Here is a 23,937-nt window from a genome sequence, read left to right as displayed (position 1 = left end):
TCATGTTATGTTCGCTCGGTGTATATGTAGCCTATAATTTATGAATTTATCCATTCATTCATTCATGACGACGGTTTAAAATTGCACTTCCTCCATGGTTCCTTGCTTCTCCGTCAAGATAACTTTCAGGGGGAACTCGTCGATCCCCATAATATCGAGTTGAAATAATGGAAGAAAACATTTAACGTTTACAGTGGTAATCTTATTCTGGAGAATATTTAATTAGCCCAAGTGTGTACCCTTCGAAAACGAAACCATGTTCATTAAGGAAGTGACGTTAGAAGCCTATGGGCGTGTCCAACTACAGTACTTTCGATATAAAAGTATAGAATAATATAGTTGAAAATAACCCTGAAATCTTCACACTGAGAAGAACTGGACTGATGTCTGATGACTTATCTCACAGAGGTAAGAAAATGATTGAAAGGACCGTGACTTGTCATGAACTGTGCGAAAAATAGTGTTTTCCACGCCGCGATAAAGCTCAAAGGATACGTTTTTAATTGTTTTACTTTTCAATGATCAACGCTGATCAAAACGTAGGCCTATAGAATGAATTTTTAATTTTTTGTTATTTTTGTCTTTGTTGTTGTTGTTGTTTAAATCGAAGTAAATTAAGAGTGACGTTTCATGAAGTTTCTTTGAATAGTAATCTGTTTGTGTAAAACACGGTTCTGTTCCACTACAAGAGCGGATTTGGATCATGTAGCCTGGTTAGAAATCGGTTGGACTTTTTTTTTTCATCGCAGTGATGCCTTTACAAAAAATAAATAAATAAATAAATAAATTAATTAATTAAAACCTTAAATTGATTTCTTAAGTGATCCTTTTTTGGGGTACAGACACAGTCGTTGATCCAGTAGGCATCTGTTTTTGTGTTATGAGTCATTGAGTTCACTCGACTTTCATTCATCTTATTCCCCATCTCGACCTAAGTATGTTAAAATAAGTAACTGATTAATTAAGTGTCTGGGCTGACAATTCTGAGCTAGATTTAATATAAAATGCTGTGCTGGCTTGACATATTTTAAAAACTATATTTACTACATCTTTGTCTTAAAACTTGGATGGCAATCAACGCAAAAAGTTCAGGCTACTGTTTGTCTGACACAATATGAGTCACTACTAGTGATCAACACCAAAGCATTGTTGAACAGTAACAAAAATGTGACACTGACCTAACTAGATTTCAGTAGCATGACAGTCAGTAGTTCAATCTTATTTGAAGATTACAGCTTTTCCATGACCAAACTTGTCTGAGATGGGAATAACACACTTACCTAACAGTTTGTTCTCAGTTTAAGCTTTAAGTTGCTTTGTTAACACACACACACCACTGTATAGTTCTTTAAAGGTTCTATATATATATATATATATATATATATATATATATATATATATATATATATATATATATATATATATAAAAAATATATAAGTAAATATTTATTTATCTTTCCAAAGCTTTATAGGTGACCTGCATACAGATACAGTACCTAAACAATGTATATAATTTGAAATATGAGAAAGATTGAATTGAAAATAAATAAATAAATAAATAAGAAGTTAGACCTAAAAGAAAAATGTAAATACTAGAATTAGAAAAATAGAGTGAGACAAAGTAAAATGTGGTGGAAACAGACATAGGAAGGGCTGTTTTCTATGATTTTTCTTCCTCATTCAGCAGCTACATTTTCCTGTGTTTTGTGGTTTCTGTGGCAAGGTTGTGTCTGCGGAGTTTGTTTTCTGTTTTCAGGTGTAATCTCTTTCATTGTGTAGACTGCCATAGTGTTAGATTGTCTTTTTAGGGTCAGACAATACTGCATTTGATTTTATTTTGCTGTTATGTTTCCCAATCATTTATAATATTATATCACTTATTCTCTAATATTAGTTTGGCAGTATTGTACTGTATATATATATATATATTTAAATGTTACAATGAAACATACAGTGAAAGTCATTATTAATATTATGCTTTGTACATGAAGGAAAATAGGCATGATAAAGAAAAAGTATTGAAAACCTCAGCCCTAATAAATCCTTTGTGCATGACGTCAGTGTGGGTGAGGCCAGGTTCATTAGTCACCCATGATTTAGGTGATTTTTCTTGAGTAGTTCAGTAAAGATTTTAAACTGAAACCATCGTATGAAAACAGCATATAGAGGATTACAAAATTAATGGATTGCTCCTGACACCTTATTGAGGTCTTATGAAGTGGAACATTTGATCTGAGAAAGAAACTGAACATTATTTATAACATTTTTACCTGTTATCCAGAGCCTCAGGCAACAGGGAAGTCTGATGATGGTCATTAGCTACATTTAGACTTAAGTTCCAAATCTAGGAAAAAAGATTGTGCATAATGTTTATACAGTATACAGTGTGCACATAGAAATGTGGGCTGTTTCTTGTTTTAAGGAGCTAGAAGAATGATGAGCTGCCATATATAGGTTTCCGTTAATATCTGTATAAACCAAAATTTGTTGTGGGTCATGAAAAAAAATAACCAAGTAAAATAAAAAGGACTAGTGGTTTTGCAATGTTAGGTAATAATACAAAATACAATAATACTATCACTATGTAATAATAAAAATTTTTTTTTTTTTTCAGCTCTACAATTTTTCAATAATCTATAATAAACCTGTTGAATTATATACTGTATTAGATACATATATACAAAAAAAAATCCAATTCACTTAAACCTATATTCAAACCAAACCAAACAAGTTTTTTTTTTCAGTGTATCTCTTGTGATATGGCATTGTGGGTCAAAAAATGGATTGCACAGCACAGATCATCTTTATCTGTATTCACAACTTGGTTGCTTGTAAATTCAAATTTAGTAAATAGTATGCAAAATAAATCTAAATTTGATTGCAGCGGTGTTATGCGTGTGTTATAGATGCAGACAGATTTGGAGTTTCAGCAGGTGCTGTTAAAAGTGCAGGAGTCTCTCACTGTCAATGAGGTGCAGGACCTGGTGTTCCTCTGCTCTGAACTTCTGAGTCTGAAAGACCTGAGCACCATGAGCTCAGCCGGACAGCTGTTCAGTCTTCTGGAGAACAGGGACCTGCTGTCAAGGGAGGATCCGTCTCTGCTTCTAGAGCTGCTCAGGATCCTGAAGCGGAACAGCCTGATCCGCAGTCTGACCTCAGAGGAAGTTATGCCAACCAACGGCACAACATACAGTCGACTAATCTCCACATACAGGTGAGGATGCAGCTGCTAGTAATAGACACGTGTTTGATCAGGTCAAAGGTCAGAAATCTGACTAAGAAATGATCTACTACCAAGGAATGTTTATTTTGGCAGTGGCTAAACAGCATATTTTCATAGCAATAGATTATATTTACACTAAATGTAAGTAGCAATGGATTCTATTCTATTTTGTTTTTGCTATTTATTTTACTTATTGCAAATAGTGGCAATTATCTGCACCTCGGTATTGTAGTACATTATAAAACAGTATGCAATAATAGCATATTAAGTGTAAATGAGACGTGTTGCGTTTGGTCTTGTACTCTATCGCATACGTTATCAGTGTCGTGCGCTTGATTAGACCTTTGTTGTGATAAACAGTAAAGTGTGTTCATCTGAATTTAATTTGCGATATAAGTGTTGTTTTGATTAATCCTTTTTCCTACTACTTGTTTCACTTCTGTTTTATTTTTTATAACCAATTCTTACTATGTGTTTCCAGATCCCTACTATCACTACCACTCGCAAACCATGCATCACACACTGTAGGCAGCGCAACCTTAACAATCTGCACACTTTGCCTATGTCTAATAATACACTACTTTCATTTTCTATTGGTCTCTGGAATTGCCAGTCTGCTGTAAACAAAGCTGATTTCATTACTTCTATTATTAGTCATTCAAAGCTTAATCTCATGGCCCTGACAGAGACCTGGATCAACCCAATGGACACTGCTACACCTGCAGCACTCTCCAATAATTTCTTATTTTCCCACTTCCCCCGTTTGACTGGAAGAGGTGGAGGTACTGGTCTACTCATCTCTAATGATTGGAAATTTAATCCTTTACCATCTTTGGGTATCAACAGCTCCTTTGAATCTCATTCAGTTACTGTTACCTACCCTCTTAAAATAACTAGGTCCACTAGGTAAAATCACTAGGACCACTAGGAAACTTTTTGGATGAATTAGATGTGCTGCTCTCAACCTTTCCTGAGGAAGGTACTCCAAGCATACTGGTAGTTATGCTTGGAGATTTCAACATCCATCTAGATAAACCTCTGTATGCTGATTTCAACACTCTGCTTGACTCTTTTGATCTCAACCGAGTGTCAACTACTGCTACTCACAAATCAGGCAACTAACTGGACCTTATTTAAACCGCGACACTGCTCCACAGATCATGTACTGGTTACTCCACTGCACACCTCGAATCACTTCCTCCTCACTCTTAACCTCAACATGGTCCCTGACCAGAGGTGGAAAGAGTACAAAAATATTCTACTCAAGTAAAAGTACCATTACATTAATGAAATTTTACTTAAGTACAAGTAAAAGTACCAGTCTAAAAATCTACTCAAGTAAAAGTAAAAAGTAGCTCATTTAAACTTTACTCAGAGTAAAAATTACTTAGTTACATTTTAACCAGTGGGAGGGAGTCAAAAATGGGACAGACCAAGGTTGTCAAACTCAGTTCCTGGAGGGCCACAGTCCTGCACAGTTTAGATATAACCCTAATTAAACACACCTGATCCAGCTAATCTAATCATTTAGGTTTATTTGAAAACTACATGACATGTGTGCTGGAGCAGGGTTAGAACTAAACTCTGCAGGGCTACGGCCCCCCAGGAACTGAGTTTGACACCCCTGGGATAGGTCTATTAATCTCAAACTAGTTGTTTTTAATTAAAGGAATCAGTTATTTAGAATAATAAAACATTTGGGCTGTTACCAGGCAAATCAATATCAACAAACTCATCTTTTAATGCAGAGGAAATGCAGAAGATTCATTGGAAGTGGCATTTAGATGTATTACACTAGTTCAGGACAAGAATGCATTTAACCTGCAGTTACAAATGCATGAATAATGTTTTGATATACAAGACATAAAATGTTGAATACTCATTTGAAATTATAAGAAATTAATTATTTAAAAAAATCAAAAGATACTTTAAATGTGAAATTAAAATGGCCAGTATGTGTCAGCAAGTCACTGTTAATAAGGGAGTCATTGCGATTGAACCGAATCATTTAAACGGTTGATTCATTCAGGAACGAAACACTGTCACGTTGCTCAGAGACACAAAACTGTGCTTTGGTGGCTGTGTTTGGAATTATTTTCTGTTGTAGAAATAGAGCTAAAAAAGGCAATATGGTGTCTAAAACGCAAGTCTCTTAATTAACTTGTTTACTGAACTGATATATATATGTATGTATATATTCATGATGATTTTTGGAGGAAACGATGGCATTCTTTGTGTGATTTTGATTTAATATATGAAATTATATAAATATGTGAATTTTCTGCCCCTATATCTTCAATTTTGTGATCATTCTAAATGCATTTTAGGAGACTGAATCACACAGTGAAAGAACGCACTGTAAATGCGCGCGCACATCATTAAAACAAAAATAGCACACTCCTCACCACTGTCTTTTTGGCTAATTTGTGCAAACCCTCTTGCTAAAATGTCAAAGCTTCATTTTAACCACCAATGCAACGATGCAATTATTTAGCTTACCTCTACATTCTTGCGAAGGGTTGATGTCTTGTCGAGATTTTATAAGCTGCTAGTTTGGTCTTCCTAGGCAAGTACAGCTCACACTGCATAATAGAGCATACATATGGCCAGGGGTTCACTTCATTTCCTTCGAGTTCAACTTCAGAATATGACGGGGTTTCGTTTTCAGCGGTGTCTGCACCACTAACGCCTGTTTTGTCCGTCTGCATCTTTCTTGTGATTTTAGCGCCAGTTTGCCCTCCTGCTCATTATGCCGTAGTTTCCAGGGAGCGATTTATTTATTTATTTATTTTTTTTTTTACTCAGTAATTAATGTGTTTTAAAATGTAGCGAAGTACAATACTTCAAACAAAATATACTTAAGTAAAAGTAAAATTACAGATTTAAAAAATTACTTTAAAAAGTATTAGTACACAAAAAAGCTACTCAATTACAGTAACGCGAGTAAATGTAATTCGTTACTTTCCACCTCTGTCCCTGACACATCATTTACCCCTCCACATGTCATCTTTCGACGTAACTTACGCTCACACTCAGCCTTTTGGCTATCTGCAATGGTTTCATCTTCGCTTCCTTCCCCTAAATTGTTAGCATCTTTGGATGCTAACAATGCTACTGATGCTTTCTGCTCCACTCTTACATCTTGTTTAGACACTGTCTGCCCCTTATCTTCCAGGCCAGCCCGTAACATCCGTTCTGCCCCTTGGTTGTCTGATGTTCTACGCGAACATCGTTCTAAGCTTAGAGCTGCTGAAAGGGTGTGGTGCAAATTGAAAAATACTACTGACCTTAATATGTATCAGTCACTCCTATCTTCATTCTCTGCTAATGTCTCCACTGCTAAAAGGACATACTACCATAACAAAATTAATAATTCGTCTAACTCTCGCAGGCTTTTTAAATAATAATTTTCACTCTTTTGTCCTCCTCCTCCCCCTCCTGCTTCATTTCTAATAGCTGACGACTTTGCCACGTATTTCATTAATAAAATGTAAAACATCATTGCACAATTTTCCACACCATAATCCATCAAGCACATCTCACCAGCAAACATACACTGATTGACATCCTTCTCTTCACTCTCTGAGGCAGAAATCTCCAAACTCCTCCTATCTAATCACCCTACAACTTGCCCGCTTGATCCTATTCCATCTCATCTCCTCCAAGCGATTTCTCCTACAGTTGTACCTGCACTCACTCACATCATCAACACATCCCTCCACACTGGTGTTTTTCCCTCATCATTTAGACAGGCTCGTATAACTCCACTACTTAAGAAACCCACCCTCAACCCATCTCTTTTAGAAAACTACAGACCAGTTTCCCTTCTTCCTTTCATTGCAAAAACACTTGAACGAGCTGTGTTCAACCAAGTCTCTACATTTCTCACACACAACAACCTCCTTGACAGCAACCCATCTGGCTTCAGAAGTGGATATTCAACCGAGACTGTCTTGCTTTCAGTTGTTGAAGCCCTAAGATTGGCAAGAGTGGATTCCAAATCTTCAATACTTATCTTACTGGATCTGTCCGCTGCTTTTGACATGGTTAACCACCAGATCCTCCTATCAACCCTACTGGCAAAGGGCATCTCAGGAACCACACTTCAGTGGTTTGAGTCTTACCTACCAGATAGTTCCTTCAAAGTATCTTGGAGAGGTGGGGTGTCCAAGTTGCAACATCTAACTACTGGGGTGCCTCAGGGCTCAGTTCTTGGACCACTTATCTTCTCTGTCTACATGGCATCATTAGGGTCTGTCATTCAGAAACATGGCTTTTCATACCACTGCTATGCTGATGACACTCAACTCTACCTCTCATTCCATCCTGATGATCCGACGGTAGCTACTCGCATCTCAGCTTGTCTAACATACATTTCTTGCTGGATGAAGGACCTTCACCTTCAACTCCACACATAGTTTCATCACAATTTCACCACCAAGTTAGGCACATCAACCATAACTCCTTCAAAAACCAGAAACCTTGGGAGTAATGATTGATGATCAGCTAACTTTCTCAGACCACATTGCTAAAACTGTCAGATCCTGCAGATTTGCGTTATTCAACATTAAGAAGATCAGGCCCTTTATTTCAGAACATGCTGTACAACTCCTTGTTCAAGCTCTTGTTCTGTCCAGGCTGGACTATTGCAATGCTCTTTTTTGCAGGTCTTCCAGTCAGTTCTATCAAACCTTTACAATTAATCCAGAACGCAACAGCAAGATTAATTTTTAAATAGCCGAAAAAAATACACGCCACACCTCTGTTTATCAATTTGCACTGGGTACCAATAGCTGCTTGCATAAAATTCAAGGTATTGATGTTTGCATACAAAACTACCACTAGCTCTGCACCCATTTACCTAAATTCATTACTACAGACTTATGTGCCCTCTAGAAGCTTGCGTTCTGCAAGTGAACGTCGCTTGATTGTGCCATCCAAAAGAAGTAAAAAGCCACTTTTAAGGACTTTTAAATTAAATGTTTCCTCCTGGTGGAATGACCTTCCCAACTCAATGCGAGCAGCTGAGTCCTTAGCCATCTTCAAGAATCGGCTTAAAACCCTTCTTTTCCATCTTTATTTGACCCTCTAACTTTAGCACTCACTATTCTAATTATATTCTTAAAAAAAAAAAAAAAAAAAAAATATATATATATATATATATATATACCACCTTTCTAATATTTTTGTATTGTATCTATTTTCTTTTCATATATTATACAATGATAAAAAAAACCTCTAACACTAGCTTGCTCTATTCTTTTCCTATTCTATCTGTTTTCTTTTTATTTATTATATTATTTAAAAGCCCTTAACTTTTTGATTGTTTCCTTAATTTTTCCTGAAAATGTATATCTTTTCGATGTTATATGAGATTTGAAAAGGGAGGGAACAAAGTTTGGCAATAGGCGGATTTGAACTAGGGTCGGGTCAGAAAGACTATAAAGTACATGATTTACCATCTATGCCAATGGAGTGTTGTCTACCCCAATCACGTGTTGGTGGGCGGAGTTAGGCTAAATAGCCTCTGTCAACACAGTGAGGGCTATTTGCTCTTAGTGTAAATAGACACTCCTTTTTCTTTTTTTTTAATGCAGTAGCATTTGTGTCTTTTTGGGGTGGCTGTATTTTTCAAGGAAGCTCAAAAATTCTTTATAGTACAGTAGCTTTGTAATAATCATTATTATTTGTTTTTATGTATTTCAGACAGTTCTTGTATGAGCTGTCAGAGTCCATCTGTGAGCAGGACCTGAAAAACATCAAATTCCTCCTGTTAAAAACACTATCGCGCAAAAAACTGGAGAAAGACACGGTGAGGGACACGGCCTCAGTGCTCTGACACACCACATTTCTGCTTGGGACCAGAGTGAGGACTGACTAAACTAACTTACCTATAAGCAATCTTGTCTTTTAGACGCTGTTGCAGTTGTTTTTGGAGATGGAGAAGGAGGGCCTTTTGGATGAAAATAATTTGGACTTTCTGCAGAAAATTATAGCAGATATCAATCCAAGTTTAGGAAAAAGAATCATTCAATACAAAACGGAGAGTTTTAAGAGTGAGTAGCTGTTTTGTTATTTGATGATGTGATGTTAATTTGTCTCTGGTATATTTAAAATAAGCTATAAATCAAAACTACGAAGATGTAATGGATTTATGCATAAGCTACTGTCTGAAGTGTTAAATCATAGAAATAAACATTAATTCGCATTTCTACAGATATTTGCATTTTTTTCTTATTGCAGCAGGTGGAATGGTTATTGCTCAGGAGGTCGGGGATATTACTCGTGCTCCGGTATAACTTCATTTGCCTAATTTGCATGAATGTACATATTTTTGTGGATGATTTACTCTTCACCACTCAATATTTTTTCTGTGGAACACGAGAAGATTATATATATATATATATATATATATATATATATATATATATATATATATACTAATTTCCATGTTAATGCATGAATGAGTTTTAAGAGCTGGAGAGGGAGTTTTTTTATTTTTATAAACTTATTAATCTACATATTTATTTAATAAAAAGTACAGTAAAAAGTATAAATATTGTGAAATATTATTAAAATTTAAAATAACTGTCATTCTGTTGGAATATCTTGTAAAATGTCATTTATTCCTGTGCTCATTACTCCAGTCTTCAGTGTCACATGATCTTCAGAAATCATTCTAATATGTATATTTAATGTTGTGCTGACTAATTATTTTGTGGAAACCCTGTGATAATCTTTTTCTCTTATACAGCCCTCATTGCTGACATCACGTGCATCGGGTGAGTTTATTTTGCATTCTCTGCAGGAAGTAATTTCATAAGAATCTCCATGTAAAACAATGACCTTTAAATCAGAAGTCAGTATTGTACTGGAGCTTATGTCATGCTGTACTGCTGGAATAAACAGATACAGGTGTCAGTATAAAGACTCGAACCACTGACATATTGGCTAGTGAAACAATCTGGAAATTACTAATTTAACATTATTCACAATGGAAAGAGAAAGCATGCATACTGAAATAACCAAAGAGATACGCTCTTGTGTTTGTTTGCTGTTGTTCTTTTTGACAGTTGACATAGTGAAGGAGCAGGTGAACAGACTAAATCTGACTGAAGGTGCTGATGTGGCTAGTAGAGGTACTGTAGGAAATCTCCAATTCAACACCATACTTCATGTCTGTTTACAACCTAAACTAAAAAAGCCCTTGTCTCTGTCTTAGATCAGAGCCAGAACTCAGTGACTGAAAATGCAGAAGTAAGCCTTTTATACATTAGATCTTTATGCTGTGTTCAATACATGTTTAGCTTAATCAACACTATTTGTGGCATGTTTTTTTTTGACTCCTCTCTTGAAAAATTTGGTTACTTAGACAACAGACGTGAATTACTTCTACTGAACCAATGCACCTTTCAAAATTTCTGCCTGCTGTTATGAGTGCTAGATTAAACTTTCAGAATAAGTTCAAATGTTGTTGAAAATTGTGGTAAGTGTTTCTGTTCATCATTTCCTGTGAGGGAGAAAAGTGACATTGCGTTTTAGATCCTGTGCTCATTAGCTTGCCTATACAGTGCTTGTTCTGAATAAGGTGCAAACCTTCGGTGTCCTTTCGGTGCTATTGTCTTTATGACATTAAGCCACAATAAGTTCTCTCTTTATAATGGTTTTATTTTCAGAATATTTAGATGAAGTCTGCTGCATTAAAAATGTTGCCAATATTTCATGTTTCAAATATGCAGTAATAGTTAGATATTTCTGCAGTATGTGCTATATTATATGACCTTATTATATGCTTTGTCTGTAAATGAATCCACAGTAAAAAGTAAATGAACAATGGACCAAGTTCTTAATGACGCCTTCTGGAACTTCACTGAAAATAAAGTTATTGTTGGCGCTCTTGTCATTAAAGGAGCATTGCGTAGGTTCTGAAATTTCTAACCGTTACTGACACCAGTGGCCGTTAGAGGAACTGCAGCCAGTCTCATGCTCGTTCTCAGTACGCACGCTCTTTTTTTAACTTACGAGGAGTGTCCGTGGGTGTCTGAATTGTGCTGGAGCCTGGTCGCTTCTTTCCATCCGCAGAGTCCATTTGAAAACACTATTGCCGCTGCTAACTATAATGGCTGGCGTGCCGTACGGTTGTAAGCCCAAGTAGATGAGAACGCGCATGACGTCACATTTTGTGAATTTTTGCGCAAATTCGGGCCCGACTCCTCCACACACAATTGAGCCTACAGGCTGATAGAGGCAACCGTGGTGGACAGTCGAGGTGTCATTTTTTTTTTTTTTACATCATGGTTGGCTCATACATGTACAAATGAAAACTCTATCTTAAAGATTTTTTTTAAGTAAAAACCTCCACATAGCTCCTTTAATCTACTATGTGAATAGATGGGCGGGGCTAAACAGACAGATACAACAAAAAATGACTTAAACATAACATTTTCACTTAATTATTAGCAAAAATAGAATGAATAATTATATTGCTCCAGATCTTCAGTTACAAAAGCGGACAAAAATCATACAAAACCTACAGATTCTTTTTATTTAGGTCTACATAAATAATAACGTAAAGCATTTTGACATTCCTATTCAACAATTAGGGTGCCCATCGAAAAAAACGCTAGAATTATTTGTTGTTTGTGGCACAGTTCCTTTGATTGATTTTTGTATAAATATATGCTCCATGTGTGCCGCATTAAAAAAAACTTGGTACAAGAAAACACTTTACAATGAGATAGTATTCACTATTAATGCATTAGTTAATGTAACGGTGGACAGAGCTGCAATTATTAATCTTGATTGTGTTCATATATTTTAAACATTTCATGTTGTATATCTTAACATTACTTGTATTACAACCCGAATTCCGGAAAAGTTGGGACGTTTTTTAAATTTTAATAAAATGAAAACTAAAGGAATTTCAAATCACATGAGCCAATATTTTATTCACAATAGAACATAGATAACGTAGCAAATGTTTAAACTGAGAAATTTTACACTTTTATCCACTTAATTAGTTCATTTAAAATTTAATGCCTGCTACAGGTCTCAAAAAAGTTGGCACGGGGGCAACAAATGGCTAAAAAAGCAAGCAGTTTTGAAAAGATTCAGCTGGGAGAACATCTAGTGATTAATTAAGTTAATTGATATCAGGTCTGTAACATGATTAGCTATAAAAGCTTTGTCTTAGAGAAGCAGAGTCTCTCAGAAGTAAAGATGGGCAGAGGCTCTCCAATCTGTGAAAGACTGCGTAAAAAATTGTGGAAAACTTTAAAAACAATGTTACTCAACGTCAAATTGCAAAGGCTTTGCAAATATCATCATCTACAGTGCATAACATCATCAAAAGATTCAGAGAAACTGGAGAAATCTCTGTGCGTAAGGGACAAGGCCGGAGACCTTTATTGGATGCCCGTGGTCTTCGGGCTCTCAGACGACACTGCATCACTCATCGGCATGATTGTGTCAATGACATTACTAAATGGGCCCAGGAAAACTTTCAGAAACCACTGTCGGTAAACACAATCCGCCGTGCCATCAGCAGATGCCAACTAAAGCTCTATCATGCAAAAAGGAAGCCATATGTGAACATGGTCCAGAAGCGCCGTCGTGTCCTGTGGGCCAAGGCTCATTTAAAATGGACTATTTCAAAGTGGAATAGTGTTTTATGGTCAGACGAGTCCAAATTTGACATTCTTGTTGGAAATCACGGACGCCGTGTCCTCCGGGCTAAAGAGGAGTGAGACCTTCCAGCATGTTATCAGCGTTCAGTTCAAAAGCCAGCATCTCTGATGGTATGGGGGTGCATAAGTGCATACGGTATGGGCAGCTTGCATGTTTTGGAAGGCTCTGTGAATGCTGAAAGGTATATAAAGGTTTTAGAGCAACATATGCTTCCCTCCAAACAACGTCTATTTCAGGGAAGGCCTTGTTTATTTCAGCAGGACAATGCAAAACCACATACTGCAGCTATAACAACAGCATGGCTTCGTCGTAGAAGAGTCCGGGTGCTAACCTGGCCTGCCTGCAGTCCAGATCTTTCACCTATAGAGAACATTTGGCGCATCATTAAACGAAAAATACGTCAAAGACGACCACGAACTCTTCAGCAGCTGGAAATCTATATAGGGCAAGAATGGGACCAAATTCCAACTGCAAAACTCAAGCAACTCATAGCCTCAATGCCCAGACGTCTTCAAACTGTTTTGAAAAGAAAAGGAGATGCTACACCATGGTAAACATGCCCCGTCCCAACTATTTTGAGACTTGTAGCAGAAATCAAAATTGAAATGAGCTCATTTTGTGCATAAAATTGTAAACTTTCTCAGTTTAAACATTTGCTATGTTATCTATGTTCTATTGTGAATAAAATATTGGCTCATGTGATTTGAAAGTCTTTTAGTTTTAATTTTATTAAAATTTAAAAAACGTCCCAACTTTTCCGGAATTCGGGTTGTATGAACTAATGGGATTAAGAATGCACAATATTATATTTATAAATTAACATGTTGTTTTTTTACTATTCAGGGTTCCCACTCTATTAGCTGATGTTAATGAATTTAACTTTACTGTAAAGTGTTACCGTATCATATGTATGTACAAAGAGAATGCCTAATGTAATACACTGATGAGGTAATTATGATTACTCATTATCACATTATGATTATTCATAGGTGTAATAAATATTTCACAAGGTCACATGTGAAGGTGTGGGTAACTTACAGTATACGGTAAATGAACAACCAGTCGGTGCAGGAGAAATGGCCAGGAATAAATATCTAAGTGACTTTTTGATAAGGGCCAAAGTGTGTCAGAGCCTCTCTGAAACCGCAAGGGTTGTGGGGTGTATATGTGCACACAGATACTGGAAACCCTATTGAGGGTCTAGTGAATTGTTTAGGAGTTGTTTTGCTCTGTTTGGTCATGATCTGTGTAGCTATCTATTTTTGTATTTATACTATATACTGGACTGGATGTTCTTGCTAGCACCACTGCTTAGACACCTGTGTCTTTTGTGTGGTAGATCCCACAGTATGAGATGAAGGGGGACAAGAGAGGTGTCTGTCTGATCATCAACAACTATGACTTCAAAAAGTGTAGACTACGGGACAGAGACGGAACAGACATTGACAAAAGTAAGTGTAAAAACACGCTTGTACAAACCAGTCACCAAGCACGTACACATGCCAGTAAGCTGATAACCATTTACCATTTAAATGCATGAATGTTTCACCAATCATTATTACATATTAGTGTCTTTAAAGATCCAGACCTATATATCCAGCACTGATGGATCTCTAACTGCTGCATTTCCAAAAAAAAAAAACCTCTGATATTTTAAGTACAATTCCAGAAGAATAAAATAAAGCATATAATTTGAGCAGATGATTTACCATCACTGTCATCGTCAAAGGGCACTTTCACAGTACATTCAGCTTCTTGCTCACATTCACGATCTCAAACATATTTACAAAACTATCGTTTTCAGTGACTTCAATTTATATTCAATATTTTGATCACTGGCAGCTTATTCACCACTTCCCCCATCAATTGAGAGTGACATTTATATTTCACACAAATACAGTATATATTTAAAAAAATGATTTCCATGTATTTCCATGTGTATATTTATATTAATATAACTTTAAATGTATGAACATAAAATATTTTTCTTAAATATATACATGCATGTGTGTGCATTTATATATACATAATAAATATACATAGTACACATATATTATGTAAACAAAAACTTTTATTTTGGATGCGATTAACCATGATAAATTGTTTGTCAGCATTAATATGTATTTTTTTATAAGTCCCTAACTTGGAAAATTTATGGGGGGAAAAAACCCATCCAAAACAAACATCCAAAACCACCTCAGTGAGGAGAAAAAATGCACTAATGCACTATTTTGGGCTGCAGAGAAATCTGCCCAACTAGTAAGACCAAATAAGACATGCTTTTGGTCACGTGCACAAAGCCGTTGCTGTTACATAATATTTGTGTCCACTTTTGTCCACACAGAAAGTCTGGAGGTTGTGTTCGAGTGGTTGGGCTTTGAGGTCGTAACCAAACAGAACTGTGATCGCCATCAGATTCTGCAGGTGCTGAGGGACCTGGCCGCTCGTGATCACACATCAGCGGATTGCGTGGTGTGTTGTGTGCTGAGCCACGGAAAAATAGAAGGCATTCTTGGGGTCGATGGAAAGATTGCCACCTATAGGGAGCTAATAGAGACCCTGAGTCCGAGTCAGTGTCCCTCTCTCTTCAAAAAACCCAAACTGTTCTTCATCCAGGCCTGCAGGGGTACCAACGATCAGCCAGCAGCACTTCCTCAAATTTTCCCAGATGATGAAGTCATGCCAGTCAGTGATGCAGCTGTACCCAGAGACTCCATACCTGAGATGGCAGACTACCTGCTAGCCATGTCTACTGTACCGAACTACGTCTCATACAGGGAAAAACACCATGGAACCTGGTTTATACAGTCCCTCTGCTACCACTTGAAAATGCTGGTGCCAAAGTAAGCAAGTCTTTTTATCAGGTTTTCCTCACCAGGGGGTGAAAATGAGACACTGGGGGGCTGCTGCATTTTTACTGCCCCTTATAGTCAACTAACCATTAGAAGACGAGAAGAGGCTTAGTTGATCAAAATTTTATTAGACACTTAGTTGCACGGAAAAAAATCTACAGGAAGTGGCGAAGTTGCGTAGTCTGTGATGGACAGATTATTAACAGATGGTCTGTGTGGTTCTGCAATTACAGTACAACAGTCAGGACATGCAAATGTTCATTTTGTTCATCGACTTCAAATGCGGCTTATCATCTGAAATGTTAGTAGTAGCATCATTACATGGCCGCTCGCTTTAACATTAATCTAGAAAAAAATGTACGCTATTTGTGTGGCGTGTGGAAGCTGAACAGTCCTTTTGGTCATAAAGATAAGAGTTATACATCTTTTGAATCTTAAAAGTTCTACTTTAATTTGTGTGCACTCACAATAACAGCACAATGTTGTGCTTTTGTAAAATAATGAAAGCAAACATGCTGCACTTTCTGCTGTCTCAGTCTCTGTGAGCTTGAGCGCATCAAAAAATGTTGTAAAAACCTATCCAAAAACTCACACTTGTTTCACAGACATGAAAAGAAAATTGAAAGTGAAATGTCTGCAGATTCCTCAGGGTCTTCATGGTCCACTGTTTTGGAACTGACATTGATGAGTGGCACTGTTTGTAAAAGTTGAAATTCTTTTGACTTGACATTTTAAAAACATGGCGCTAATGTGTAAGATGCTGCAAAAGATGCAAGATGTGCATGTAACAGGCATATATATATACATATATGAATTAAATAAATCTATTTAAATGTATGCATTTAGCAGACGCTTTTTTCCAAAGCAACTCAGTGCATTCAGGATAAAAACTTTTACCTAACGTGCTCCTTGGGAATCGAACCCACAACCTTTTGCACTGTTAACATAATGATTTACCACTGAGCCACGTCACTTGGGCATGTTAACATAGAAAACAATGTGAAATTAGCACATTGGAATGGGCAAACGCATTCTATGAATGGCTTCTTACAGTCTAAAGTGGATCTAAAGGTGCCCACTGCTGTGTCATAATCCAGCCCTGTAAAAGTTTTTTTTTTCAGAAAGTATGTTTCTGTATACATGGATGATGAAATGCTGTATTAAATTTGCCAAAAAGTGCAGAGCACACTCTATGGAGTACTGCAGTGCACTCAACTAGACCTTTCAGTTGGATAGATGAACTTAAAGTGTTATCAGCTACATTTAAGAACACATTTTTATTTATTTCTTGACTCATTGGCTGAATTTGGCCATATATTTCAGAATGAATGACTGTTATGAGCTGGTTCTTTAAATGAATCACACAAAAGAGGGACTGGGTGGATGGGGTTTCCCACTGTCTGCATCTGTATCTGTGTCCTGATTTGACCCTAGATGTTGTTTGGGTCTCTGATCATGTGTCTCTGTCTTATGTGCATGTAGGGGTTACGATCTACTCTCCATTCTGACGCAGGTGAATAGCGATGTGAGCAAAAAGACGGACAAAAGTGGTTTGAAGAAGCAGATGCCACAGCCAGAGTTCACCCTCACCAAGAGAGTGGTTTTCCCTCCACCCAAAACTCACACTCCATAATGTCCTACTGCAGTTCATGATGTCTCTCAAACACATCAGCATGCACAGACACAGATGTTCATCAGAAATGTTTACATGACCTGTGATGTTATTATAATGATTATTATAAATACGGTAATATCCACTTCCCCATCAAAAAAATGAAAATTTTAGATGTTTTATGTAATCAACAAGTAGTTGTTTTAAAATCTTAGTGACAATAATACACAGTGTGCACAAGCTTCAGAAGAGCACAATACAATCTATGCAATTTACATTAAACTTGAATGGATTTGTCATGCTGTCACAGCCAGCCCTAGACCTTTGGGGGCCCTAAGCAAAATTTGGTTGGAGGCCCCTTTGACCATTTTAAGTAAGGCCTAAAGAAAAGTAATGACTACCTTATAACTTATACTGTACATATTATATGTACTATGTACCTTGATTTGGTAATTTCGGCAGGTTTCCCTGTCAGTAATATAGAGATTGATGAAATCTGTGTATCAGATCATTAGCCAGTATTGTTTAACACTGTACTCAATACTTCAAAGGTTAATGTTAAGTCTTGTGATTGTCCAATGTGGTCTGTTAATTCTGCTACATCTAAACATTTTGAAGACGCATCTTTTAGTGATTCTTGCCTTACTGTCTTCATTTTCAGAGATGTCTATTGATGATCAACTTAATTATTTTAACACTCTGTGTGGTAATGTTTTGGACGTAGTTGCTCCATTTAAAACTAAGAAACCTAAGTTAAGGTCGCGACCTTGGCTTAACAAGGATACAGACAGGAATGGAGGAAAGCTGAAAGAAAGTGGAAGAAAGATAAGCTCCAAGTATCCTATGAAATCATGAAACATTGCATGGTGAGCTACCAGCACGCTGTTAAGGCTGCTAGGAAAAAATATTTTTCTAACCTGATAGCAAAGCATGCTCACAGTCCAAAGACTCTGTTTAGTACAATATATAATGTACTAAATCCAAATTCACTCTCATTTCCTGATGCTACACCTACAATTTGCGATTCATTTTTGAATTTTTTTGTGGATACAATTAATGTTATTCGTTCTTGTATCCCCAAGTCTGATTTGAAAGCACCTGTTAATGACCCATGTTCAGTCTGTTTAAATGAGTTTGAGCCTATTTCTTCTACTTTTCTTGTTGAGCTTCTTAATAAAATGAAGCTTTCCTCTTGCTCCTTGGATGTGGTGCCTCCACGTCTTTTTAGGGAAGTGTTATGTGTACTTGAACCTTTTGTTTTAACCATTATAAATAGCAGCCTATCTCAAGTTACTGTTCAATCAATTCTGAAACACGCAGTAGTGAATCCACTCCGCAAAAAGGCCAGTTCAGATCCTTATATTTTAGATAACTATCGTCCAATTTCAAAATTACCATTTTTATCAAAAGTAATGGAAAAGGCTGTTTTCCATCAATTGACGGTATTTTTAAGAGATAATTTTTTTCTTTTTTTGACAAATTTCAGTCTGGTTTCAGACAACATTACATTACAGAGTCAGCTTTGCTGAAGGTGTTGAATGATCTTTTGCTGGTTGTGGATTCGGGTAACTGCAATTTTTTTCCTTTTGGACCTCAGCGCTGCATTTGATACCATTGATCATGCTATCTTGCTTGAGCGGTTGAGTAATTGTGTAGGAATTCAAGGTACCGCATTGAATTGGTTTAAATCGTATCTTTCTGATAGAACATTTTCTGTGGAGATTGGAAATTTTTCTTCCTCTTCTGTACCATGTGGTGTACCTCAGGGGTCTATTTTGGGCCCGCTGTTGTTTTCGCTGTATTTGCTCCCTTTAGGCTCGATTTTCTGAAAACACAATATTCCATATCACTTTTATGCAGATGATTCACAGGTGTATCTCCCTTTGAAAAAAATGGGGATAATCATGACATAACGTCTTTGTTGAACTCGAGGAGGTAAGAGGCTGGCTGGCAGCTAATTTTTTAACATTGAATGACTCTAAAGCCGAAATTGTAGGTTTTGGATCACCAGCTTCTAATATACAGATTAAAAAACAACTGGGTCCTTTAAGTGAGAATTCTCATGCTTACACCAAAAATCTGGGAGTGATTTTTGATAACGGCCTTAAGTTTGACAAACAAATTAACTCAGTGGTGAGGAGTAGCTTTTATCATTTGAGATCTATTGCAAAATTAAAAGCATTTTTAACAGTAAAAGATTTGGAGACAGTGATTCACGCCTTTATTTCATCCAGGCTGGATAATTGTAACTCGCTGCACCTTGGGGTGGCTAAGTTTTCCTTATCCTGCCTACAAATGGTACAAAACGCTGCTGCCAGGCTTCTTACTGGGAATCGAAAGAGGGAACATATTTCACCTATTCTTGCTTCGCTTCACTGGTTGCCGGTTGAATACCGTGTCAAGTTCAAGGTATTGTTTTATGTGTTTAAGGGGTTAAATGGCCAAGCTCCTCAATATATTACAGACCTTCTCCACCTGAAATGTTCTAGATCCTTAAGGTCCTCGAACAAGTTGATACTCACTGTGCCTCGATCTAGACTGAAATTAAAAGGTGATAGTGCCTTTTCTGTTGCTGCTCCGCGTCTGTGGAATGATTTTCCGGAAACACCTAAAGTTGTCTTCCACTGTTGATAGTTTTAAATCTTCACTAAAGACTTATTTTTTCTCTTTGGCTTTTGGTTCAATGTAATTTTATGATGTGTTTTTTATGATGGGTTACGATGTGATTGTGTCTGCTGACGTATTTATATATCTTATATTGTCTGAACTGATTGTACAGCACTTTGGTCAGAAGTGGCTGTTTGAAATGTGCTCTATAAATAAAAGTGCCTTGCCTTTCCTATGTTATTTTTCACATTTTTTAGTCTATTAAATTAAGTTTTAATTATTCTATGTATGCTATATGTTAAATATCTGTTTTACGCTGCTGGTCCTGAGTATTTCATTCTTATGTGGCAACATGTACAGAATGACAATAAAAGACCTTGAGTTATTGAGTTGAGTCCCATGTTTGATGTCTAACAGGAAAATTATGATACCACTGAGCTGAGTGTCAGTGCATTGCAACGAACACACACTGATGAACTTGCTGAATAAAACGACTGATAAAGTGATTTTCACTGACCATCAAAGAAACATTTTTAATTGAAACCAGAGTTAAAGAGGCACAAACAACAGCCTATATATAATTTATATTAAATAGAGAAAATAGAATAACATTTTAATAAAATATTATATAAAATAATAAATAAAACATTTAAATGTTAGAATTTTTCAAATAAACAAAATTAACAATAACATATCAAACAAGATTAATAGTAACAATAATAAGAATTAGGTAACATTTCAATAGAACTATTAAAATCCAAACTTGTGTATTTGTGTGCGCACATGCATACATGGTCTCCTTGGAAAAAAGTAATTTGCTAAAAAACAAAACATTTAATTAAAGGTTGTATCAGCGATTTATGGCCCAAAAAAGGCCCAACCATAAATAATCACATTCATCTAATCTTTCCTAACGATCCGCTAGCTGCCTGCCCCATAAGCATGCCGTCAAAAAACGCATCTCTGTAGGCAGCCTAGGCTCTGAGATCTGCACACAAAAACAATTGTGTTCCAACCAATCACCGACAGGGGAGGGTGTTGTGAGGTTTGCGAAGTCGGAGAACACAAGCACAAAACCTTGTCATTGGTTTGGTTGGAACACTATTTGTTTGGTCTTTAAAAGAGTGCAATAAGGTGCCAATACTTGACTTATAAGTAGGCTTTTAACCATGTATCATTGACTAAATATAATCATAAGTTTACAATGATGCTGATCATATGTGATTTTCAAAAAAGACATTTGTGGGAAATGCCTTCCCCTCTAAAGTTCTTCAAATCTGTAATGCTAAGCATCCATTTACTCAATCCTCAGAATTGTTCTCTTCTTGCCTTCCTGGATGCAAAGTCATTTATAACCTCATCATATGAGATCTGGCTGCCTATCTGGTGATTGATGCTAATCATTGCCATTACGCTCAGACGTTCCTGACACGTGGAGGACCTCAGGAAAGTTTAAGCTTAGAGAAGCTTCTCTCTGCAGTTGCCACTGTCACTGGAAGAGTGCAGGCTATCATCAGTGCTACCCAAAGATTTGGGTATAACTCACACAGCCCCCTTTCATGTATGTAAATAAGAAGCTCCAACGCTGTCGTGACTTCTTTGGGAAGCTCTGGAAGGCTCTGCATCTCCATGGCTAGCTCTCTCCAAACCTTGCCTTGCCTTGCCTTGAATCGGTCCTCCAAAGACTGGATGCTACAGTCCAACACATATACACTCGTATATAAGTCACTAAATGACCTAGGACCAAAATATATTGCAGATATGCTCACTGAATATAAGCCTAACAGACCACTCAGATCATTAGGATCGAGAATCAGCTTCCAGAAGAGATCAGATGTGCTAAAACACTAGTCACATTTAAAACTCATCTGTTTAGCTGTGCATTTATTGAATAGGCACTGTGCAATGTCCGAACTGATTGCACTGTATTTTCACTGTTTTTTTTTATTTTTATGGAAAATCATTTTCTAACTGTTTTAAATTTATTTTAAATTTCATTTTTTTAATTTTAAAAGTTTTAAAATTGTTATTATTTTTCTTCATTATTATTTTACTTTCTTTTATGTAAAGCACTTTAAAATACTATTGTGTATGAAATGTGCTATATAAATAAATTTGCCTTGCCTTGCATTAATTTTTCTGAAAAAAACTTGTCATACGTGCACAAACTGACAGTCACCGCTTATAAGCTACTACCAAATATTGTAGAAACGTAATTTTTTGTAAAGTTGCTTTGTAACGATTTGTATTGTAAAAGCGCTATACAAATAAACTTGAATTGAATTGAACAAATGTAGAATAATTGTTTTTATTGACTTTCTTTCACAAGAAACTGTTTAAAAGTTTTCAGTAATGTGTTTTGTTACAGTTTACAGATGATAAATAATCCTGTACAATCATGAAGTGTAAATAGAGTATTAAATTTGCCCCAAAACAATATGTTTCTGCTGGGGAAAAGACTATGATTGCACTTGTTTGTATCTGTCTTTTAAATTAAGTATCACATTTGCATGTTCACGATTCTCTGACGTTGGTTAATGATCACACTACATGTAGTTAACAACATATTTCATCTTTTTTTAGCAACTCTTTCATTTTGATGGTTATTTTTTAAATTGTTAAGTTTTACATTTTCATGATTTAATTACATTTTCATTAAACTCACAACCCCCTGCAGTTCATTTACCAACTTCTGTTTGTGAAGCCTTGATAATGTTATGTTTAATGCAGTTCATGTCATTGATTAGAACAAATAGAACGTATTTTCTTACTTTTTTTTTATCAAAGATTGTCCTACTTAAATTTGATAAACAAGTTAGGTCATCTAAAAGTAATCCAAAAGTAGTCTGATTACATTAGCTTACCTAAAATGTGTAATGTAATGGATTGTTTTACTGTACTTCACTCAAAGACAACTGATCAAAGACCGTTTGAGATATTTTGTTTAATTTAATGCTTAAGTGTGACAGTCTGTATTATGTTAGCCTACTAGTGCAATGAGAATCTTCCTTTTATTGTGCCAAAATAAAGATTTAATCGGAATCCGATTGGTTCCAGAAACAGACTGTTAAAACCTGTTTACTGTCACTCACATTTTTGAACATAGACTTTGAATAGAGAGTAGAAAGTGCATGATCCAAACCTAAATTTTTGTTATAATTCATGAATGAACATTTTGTAACATGACATTGATGTACCATTTTCATGGTAATGCAATGTTTGAATTTAAAATAGGTTTCAAAGGATGAATTTTGAGATTTTATGTTTTCAAGTGATATATAATTTCTAATGATTTCTAAAGTGTGGTAGAGAAAAAGGCAACAAAGAAGACTTTTTTGACAAAGGTCAGAACAGAAGAAGGTTTTTGGGGTGCACTTTTGCCATAAATTAATCTATTAATTTTCCTACATAATTCACAACAAAAAAGATTGGTAAAATATGTATTTAGGAGTCTTAGACCTTTCCAACGATATATAGTTTGCCATGATTAGATTAGGATCTATTTATATAGTGAAGTAAACGTAGGCGGCAGGTGGCAGTTAACAGGTAAAAAAAAAAGAAAAGAAAAACAAGGTACAAAAATGGGTACAATCTCCAAGTCCAAGAGAATGGTGGCCAGAGATCGTATTATTGAAAGAGGAGATGACACACTCGGCGTCAAACTACATGACTGGCTGTCAAAACCACAGATATACATATTGTGTACAAAATGGTCAAGACAGCAGAGAAGTGAATGGGCTGTGCCGTAAAATGAACCACACGTATCGCAATACCATCCCGGAATTCTACTTATACTCTCTAAATTTAACATGTCGTGCCAAAACCTGTTAAAGATCAAATGATAGTCAGCCTTATATACTCTGTCGAGTTGTTCCCACATAAAAGCGGTCTATTCGGCGTCCTTTATTGACTCCATTCAAGAAAAACGTATTCCGCAACGTTACACATCACAGAGG

General features: G+C 36.2%; 1 protein-coding gene across 1 annotated transcript; it reads left to right on the top strand.

Moving 5' to 3' along the window:
- Window positions 1-290: 290 nt before the first annotated feature.
- On the top strand, window positions 291-17,676 carry casp10 (caspase 10, apoptosis-related cysteine peptidase). Its single transcript, XM_059499546.1, has 9 exons — window positions 291-408; window positions 2,907-3,214; window positions 8,930-9,035; window positions 9,138-9,279; window positions 10,297-10,362; window positions 10,446-10,480; window positions 14,250-14,361; window positions 15,255-15,753; window positions 17,245-17,676. The coding sequence occupies exons 1-9, from the start codon at window positions 391-393 to the stop codon at window positions 17,393-17,395; spliced, it is 1,437 nt and encodes a 478-aa protein (XP_059355529.1). The 5' UTR covers window positions 291-390; the 3' UTR covers window positions 17,396-17,676.
- Window positions 17,677-23,937: the final 6,261 nt, after the last annotated feature.

Source organism: Carassius carassius, chromosome 19 (genome assembly GCF_963082965.1).
Source record: "Carassius carassius chromosome 19, fCarCar2.1, whole genome shotgun sequence".
Lineage (NCBI taxonomy): Eukaryota > Metazoa > Chordata > Actinopteri > Cypriniformes > Cyprinidae > Carassius > Carassius carassius.
This window is presented reverse-complemented; position numbering and strand designations above follow the sequence as displayed.